The sequence below is a fragment of the Pteropus vampyrus genome, unplaced genomic scaffold (assembly GCF_000151845.1).
Source record: "Pteropus vampyrus isolate Shadow unplaced genomic scaffold, Pvam_2.0 Scaffold320, whole genome shotgun sequence".
Lineage (NCBI taxonomy): Eukaryota > Metazoa > Chordata > Mammalia > Chiroptera > Pteropodidae > Pteropus > Pteropus vampyrus.
Genome location: NW_011889101.1, coordinates 38,991 through 46,172, shown reverse-complemented (window position 1 = coordinate 46,172; position 7,182 = coordinate 38,991). Strand labels below are relative to the sequence as shown.

General features: G+C 61.7%; 1 gene segment (V, D, J or C); it reads right to left on the bottom strand.

The window, feature by feature from the left end:
* Nucleotides 1-3,929: 3,929 nt before the first annotated feature.
* Nucleotides 3,930-6,148, bottom strand: LOC105303872. The segment is given in 3 exon segments: nucleotides 3,930-4,352; nucleotides 4,549-4,875; nucleotides 5,083-6,148. Coding segments are annotated over 3 exon segments (1,467 nt in total).
* Between the last annotated feature and the right edge of the window lie 1,034 nt (nucleotides 6,149-7,182).

Genomic DNA, 7,182 nt, shown 5'->3' with positions numbered 1-7,182 from the left:
GATCACAGGACAGTGACAAGGACCAGGGCTCTGATCAGGACCAGGACTCAGTGATCAGGATCAGACACAGTTATCAGGACCAGGACACAGTGATCTGGATCAGGACTCAGTGATCATGACCAGGGCTCAATGATTAGGACCAGGGTTCAGTGTTCATAACCAGGGCACAGTGATCAGGACCAGGGCCCAGTGATCAGGATCAGACACAGTGATCAGGACCAGGGCTCAGTGGTTAGGACCAGGGCTCAATGATCAGGATCAGACACAGTGATCAGGACCAGGACACAGTGATCTGGACCAGGACTCAGTGATCATGATCAGGGTTCAGTGATTAGGATCAGGGCATGGTGCTCAGGACAAGGACACAGAGATCAGGGCAAAAACACAGTGGTAAGGACCAGAACACAGTGATCAGGACCAGGGCCCAGTGATCAGGATCAGACACAGTGATCAGGACCAGGACACAGTGATCTAGACCAGGACTCAGTGATCATGATCAGGGCTCAGTGGTTAGGACCAGGGTTCAGTTGTCAGGATCAGGCACAGTGATCAGGACAAGGACACAGTGATCAGGACCAGGGCTCAGTGATCATGATCAGGGCTCAATGATTAGGACCAGGGCTCAGTGATCAGGACAGGGCACTGTGATCAGGATCAGACACAGTGATCAGGACCAGGACACAGTGATCTGGATCAGGACTCAGTGATCATGATCAGGGCTCAGTTATCAGGACAGGGCACTGTGATCAGGACCAAGGCTCAGTGATTAGGACTGATGTCCAGTGTTCAGTACCAGGATACAGTGATCTGGACCAGGGCCTAGTGATCAGGATCAAGACTCAGTGATCAGGACCAGGGCACTGTGATCGGGTCCGGGGCCCAGTGATTAAAGTGAGACACAGTGATAAGGACAAGGACACAGTGATCAGGACCAGGATTCAGTGATCAGAACCAGGATTCAGTGATCAGGACCAGGACTCAGTGATCTGGACCAGGACTCAGTGATCAGAACCAGGATTCAGTGATCAGGACCAGGACTCAGTGATCATGATCAGGGCTCAGTGGTTAGGACCAGGGTTCAGTTGTCAGGATCAGACACAGTGATGAGGGCAAAAACACAGTAATTAGGACCGGGACACAGTGATCAGGACAAGGACATAGTGATCAGGACCAGAGCTCAGTGACCAAGACCAAGACACAGTGACCAGAGCACATTTCTATTGTGGGATCTTGTTTTATTTTTCCCCTGAGAGCCCTGGTTAGTCTGGACGTGTGCCTGAAGCAGAACCTGGCTGGATACGCCTAGGCGAAGGGGACTTTGTTTCCACGTGCGCTGCGAACCTGCCTTGGGTCATGTCACACACTCTTCTCTCTGTAGCCTCCCCCGACTTCTGTTCCCACCTTCACTTAGAGTCTGAGAACCTCTGTCTTTGTGATGAATTTATTGCACCAGGGTGGCCTGTGTTGGGATGGGCAGGTGGCTTCTGAGGAAGCTGAGCACTGATGTCTAGCTGGGCTCCAGGAGGCTCCTCCATGCTCCTCCCTGCAAACACAAGGGGGTCAAGGCCCGGGGGAGCTCCTGGGGCGGGCGGGGTGCTTGCCCATGCTCATGCCATCCCCGGGCTGGCTCGTGGGAGATTGCAGTGCAATCGTGGCCACTGCCTTGCTGGGAGGTAGAGCCGGGCCCCCGGCGAGCCCGGCCCCGAGGCCCGCCCGCGTCCGCAGGGGCGATGAGGGCCCAGACGTCCGAGTGGCACATGCTTGGCAGGCAGCCAGCGCCCCACCCAGTGTTCGCCCACCGCTCTGTCTGCTCGTCCCCCACCTGTGCCTGGGTGGCTCCTGCTCAGTACTGGGGGCCCTCTGTGCTGCCAGGGGTGCCCCGGACGCTCGTCACGGTCAGTGCTGTGCTATAGAAGAGGCTGAGCAGGAAGAGGGTGAGCAAGGTGACGGTGGTGGGCCACAAGCTGGCACCCGGGACGTCCTCCTCCATGTCCTCCCGAGACAGGTCCAGCAGTACCCAGGGCAGCGGCTCCTGGCAATCTGCAAGACACCGAGGGGCTGCTAGGTGCATGCTGCACACGGGGGCCGAGCCGACGCCCCCCTGCCAGCGCCCGAGTTGGGACAGCAGGCCTGAGGCCATCTCAGGGAGGATGAAGTAGCAGGTGCCCACAGGAAGGGGCTGCCCACAGGACCTCTGTCTCTGAGGGTGTCGGGCACCTTGAGACTTGGGCACTGTCTTTGCTGCAGCAAGAAGAGCTCAAGCCCAAGGCCGCAGGACCCTAGCCCTTGCCGTGGCCTCGGCCAGCTCTTCCCACATCCTTGGCCAGCCCTCACCAAGTCCCTGCTCTGGGCTGGACTTGGCTTGGGCCCTGGGTGGGGCCAGAGAGGACCGGTCAAGCCCACCGTCAAGGTGCTGTGGGCTGAGACATAGGTCTGGGTCTGGGGTTCAGTGTGCCAGGGGCTGGACGGGCATGACCGGGGCCCTCTGTTGCCCTCCCTGGAGATGCAGCCGATGAGCCACAAGGAGAGTGAAGGAGGCCCAGGGGGAGGCTACTGGGCAGCCTGTCACCTTCGGGGTTCCTGGCACACGCCTCCCATGCCGTATGGGATTTGGACCTGCGTGTCATCTGCTGACACATCCATCATTCATCCATCCTTCCACCCACGCATTCTTCTGTCTGTCACACGTCCTATGGTCCATCCACCTGTCTTCCTGCTGTCCCCATGTCCTTAGGAAACTCCTCCCCTAGGGCAGGTCCTAGTCCCTGGTCCCTAGTGGCTGGAGCATCTTTTCTTGGGCAACAGCTCCCCAGCTAGCACCTCTCTCTCCCTGGTGCCCTCTGGTGACTGGACCCTCGAGATAGGGCAGTGGCCAGGTGCACGGGGCACTCCCCGCTTGGCCCTGGGAGCAGAGGGGTGGCCAGGAGGCCAGGTTCCCTGGGGATGCCCAGAAGGTGTCTGAGACAAGAGCAGGGGCCCGCTGCCCCCTTGTGGGGCCCTGGTGCCAGGTGTCCCTGGGCGGTCATGGGACTGCCCTCTGCCAGGAGCCCCGTGCAGCAGCTGGGGGGTGCACTGGTAGGGGCGGTCTTTCTGACACCCCTGCCGTCACCCTGTCCACAATTTGGGTTGTATTCAGGCTCCAGAATGACTGGGGGTCTCGAGTCTGGGGACTTGGCCGCCGGGGAGGCATCTGTGGAATTGGTCCCTGATCCGTGTCGAGCTGGGTGATGGGGGTGCCTGAGGCAGGGGGGGCCAGGGGAAACCCGCTGGGGCTCAGGCGGGGACTCCCCAGGCCGCCCCAGAGCTGGGTCTGGGCTGTGAGCTTCCTGCAGCTGCAGGGCACAGATATGTGTGTGCTTGTGTGTGTGCGCGTGTGTGTGCGTGTGTCTGCACGTGCACGTGAGCAGGAGTGCTGGAGAACGTGTGTGCATGTCTACGTTTGCACGCAGAGCCGTGGGATGCAGGTGGGGAGGCCATGCCCAGGTGGGTGGCCCCTTTTCTCTGCAAGTCAGGGGGCCGGCCTGCAGTGGCGTGTGGGTGTGTGGGTGTGTGGGTGTGCGGGGCCCTAGCGTCTTGCCTTCCTTCCCTCGCTGGCCTGCATGAGGGCGCAGCCTGCTCCCTGGCCGCCCTGTTCCCCTCCCCCTCTCTGTCTCGCCTGCTGCCCCTCTGCGTGGTTCTCTGCGGCCAGCGGGATCTCCCTGTGGCGCCTTCTGCCCGCAGGGCTGGCCAGGGCTGTGCCTGCCTCGCGCGCCTCCCCAGCCTCAGGCGTCGCCACCCACTTGGCCCCAACCACTGTGCACACGTGCTCACACTCAGGCTCACACACACACACAAGCACATGGGTGTGAAGGCACGTCGAGGTGCCAGGCCCAGAGGGTCAAGACAGGTGGTGGAGGGAAGCAGCGGCTTCGGCGAGCATGGAGTTTATTGGAGGGCGGGTGGGCAGGTGGAGGCAGCTCAGTAGCAGACGCCGTCCACCTCGGACAGGACCACGGACACGTTGACATGGGTGGGTTTACCGGCCAGGCGGTCGATGGTCTTCTGGGTGAAGGCCATGGGCAGGGCCTCGTGGCCCACCATGCAGGAATAGCTGTCCCCACTCTTCCATGACTCGGCCTCCACACGCAGCACGCTGGTCACGGCGAACGTGGCAGCACCTTGGCCGGCCTCTGGCAGGGGTTCCCAGACCAGGTACTTCTCCCGGGAAAGCTCCTGGTTCCCGTGCAGCCACCGCAGCAGCACCTCCTCGGGGCTGAAGCCCCGCACCACGCACGTCAGCGTCACCAGCTCGTTGAGGGCCAGCTCCTCCGACGGCGGCGGCAGCAGGTGGACCTGGGGCCGGAAGGTGTTTCCTGGGGGCAGAGGGGCCAGGTCAGCGGTCTGGGTGGGGAGGGAAAAGCCCCTTTGCCCTCTGGGCTCCCTGTGCCTCGCTTTCCCCCTGGGCGCTGGGCAGGAGCGCCCAGGGCCGTGGAGGGGGAGGCCGGGTAGGAGAGTGCCTCTCGCACTGCGGAGCTCTGTGTGGGGCCTAGCGGCGGGGTCCGTGCCCACCTAGGGTTTTGGCGATGGTGGCCGTCAGTGGGCTTGTGGACCCAGGGTAGGTGACGGTGCATGAGAAGTTCTCTCCGCGGTTCCATGGCTCGGCGCAGCCTGGCAGGACGCTGGACACGCTGTAGCAGCCGGAGGCATCACGCTGCGGGGTGCCCTGGATGGCTTCCTTCTCTCCCGAGGACTTCCAGGTGAAGGTGGCCCCCTGGGCGTCATTCAGGCCGCTCAGCGTACACGTGAGGTTGGCATTGGAGCCCAGGAGCAGGTCCTCGATCGCGGGCCGGTGCAGTGACAACTTCGGCTGGCACCGTGATGGGATTGGGCTAATGACTGTTGGTACATATTCTTGAGCAGAGAGGCCACAGCCCATCACCGCCCCTGCGGCCACCACCCCTTCCCTCAAACTCCAGCCACGGCCCCTCCTGCCCGCCCTCTGGGTGCTTAACTGCAGCCCACTTTTGTCTGAGGGAAGCCCCAGTGAGGGACATGGTTCCACCATGGGCACGTGGTGGCCCCCTCCCCCACCCGCCCTCTGACCTTGGCAGGGCACGTCCACAGACTTGGAGCTGGACAGGTGCTGGACTTGGCATTTCTTGTTCTCTTTAGCTGGGCACTGGGAGGCCGGCAGGGTCAGCTGGCTGGTCATGGAATACAGGCCTCCGGAGGTTGTCTGCACGGCGGGGAAGTTCGTGACGGACGTGCCCTGCCCGGTGTGGCTCCAGGTCACACTCACAGGCTGCGATGGGAAGAAGCCGGAGACCAGGCAGCCGATGATCGCGTTCCCGGAGTCGTCGACGCTGCTGAGGCTCAGTGGGAAGAGCGTGGGGTTGGTCTGCGTTTCTGCAATACAGGACACGCAGTGAGGCCATTGAGAACCCCGAGGACCATGAGGACAAACGATGCTCACCTCTCGTCCACACTGGGCAACATGCACAGCGAGGGTTAGTGACCACCCCAAGGTCGCACAGCCTGGACCTGGGTCAGGACTGAACACATGCCTGGAGCTCCAGCATGTGGGCCGGGGCTCAGTCCTTGGATGCCGGCCACTGCCACACAGGGCCGTCGTTCTGACTGATGGCTCCCCTGCTGACAGCTCAGCCTGTGGGCACTGCTGCAGCCTCGGCTCCCCTCTGTGCAGGGTCTGGGGGTCATGAGAGGCGGGACCAGAGGGGCTCCAGGTGAGGACAGAGGCCTGAACTTGAAGCTGAGCCTGCACCGGGAGCTGGCTTGGCTGTGCTGCAGGGCGCACGGGGGGGAGAGCCTTCTGTGTCCCCACAAACATCCCTGGTCAGGGTCCTGGTCCAACCCCACCAAGGCCCCCAACAAGCAGAGGTGCCTCCCCACAATCTATAAGGGTCTCAAGACCAGAGGCCAAGTCCAAATCAGCCTTTCTGAGACGTCCTGCCCAGACAGGCCAGGTACACAGGGTGTCACCACGAGTGATGGAAGGAGCGAGGTCACAGATGTACCGGAGGCTTTATCATCCTCATGTGTCCCCAAGAAACACAAGGGCAGCCTGGTCTATGAACAAGGCTCTGGGGATGATCTATATTGAGCCCACATCCTCCCATTTACCAAAGCGTCTAGCCCAGCTCCTCTCTGCTCTTCCCAGCCCAGCGCAGCCCAGCCCAGCGCAGCCCAGCCCAGCGCAGCCCAGCCCAGCGCAGCCCAGCCCAGCCCAGCTAAGCCCAGGTAGGCACACTTTAGCCCAGCCCAGTTTAGCCCAGTTCAGCCTAGTTCAGCCCAACTTATCCCAGCCCAGCTCAGCTCAGCTTAATTCAGCCCAGGTGAGCCCAGCTCAGCCCAGCTCTTCCCAGCCCATCCCAGCCCAGCTAAGCCCAGGTGGGCACAGTTTAGCCCAGCCCAGCCCAGTTCAGCCCAGCTCAGCTTACTTCAACACAGTTCAGCCCAATTCAGCCTAGTTCAGCTCATTTTAGTTTAATTCAGCTTAGGTCAGCCCAGTTTAACCCAATTCAGCCTGGCTCAGCCCAGCTCAGCCCAGTTCACTTCAGCTCAGCCCAGCTCCGCCCAGCTCAGCCTAGCCAACCCAGTTCAGCTCAGCTCAGTCCAGTTCGGTCCAGTTAAATCAGCCCAGCTCAGCCCAGCCCAGCTCTGACCAGCCCAGCTCAGCCCAGCCCAGCCCAGCTCAGCTCAGCTCTGAGCAGCCCAGCTCAGTTCAGCCCAGCTCAGCCCAGCCCAGCTCTGACCAGCCCAGCCCAGCTCACCTCAGCCTAGCCCAGCTCAGCTCAGCTCAGCTTAGTTCAGCCCAGTTTAGACCAGCCCAGCCTAGCCCAGTTCAGCCCAGTTCAGCTCAGCTTAGTCTATATTTCAACCCAGTTCAGCCCAGTTCAGCCTAGTTCAGCCCAACTTAGCCCAGGTCAGCCCAGCTCAGTCTATTTCAACCCAGTTCAACCCAGTTCAGCTCAGCTCAGTCCAGTTCGGTCCAGTTAAGTCAGCCCAGCTCAGCCCAGCCCAGCCCAGCTCAGTTCAGCTCTGAGCAGCCCAGCTCAGTCCAGCCCAGCTCAGCCCAGCCTAGCTCTGAACAGCCCAGCTCTGACCAGCCCAGCTCTGACCAGCCCAGCCCAGCCCAGCCCAGCCGAGCCCAGCCCAGCTCAGCCCAGCTCAGCCCAGCTCAGC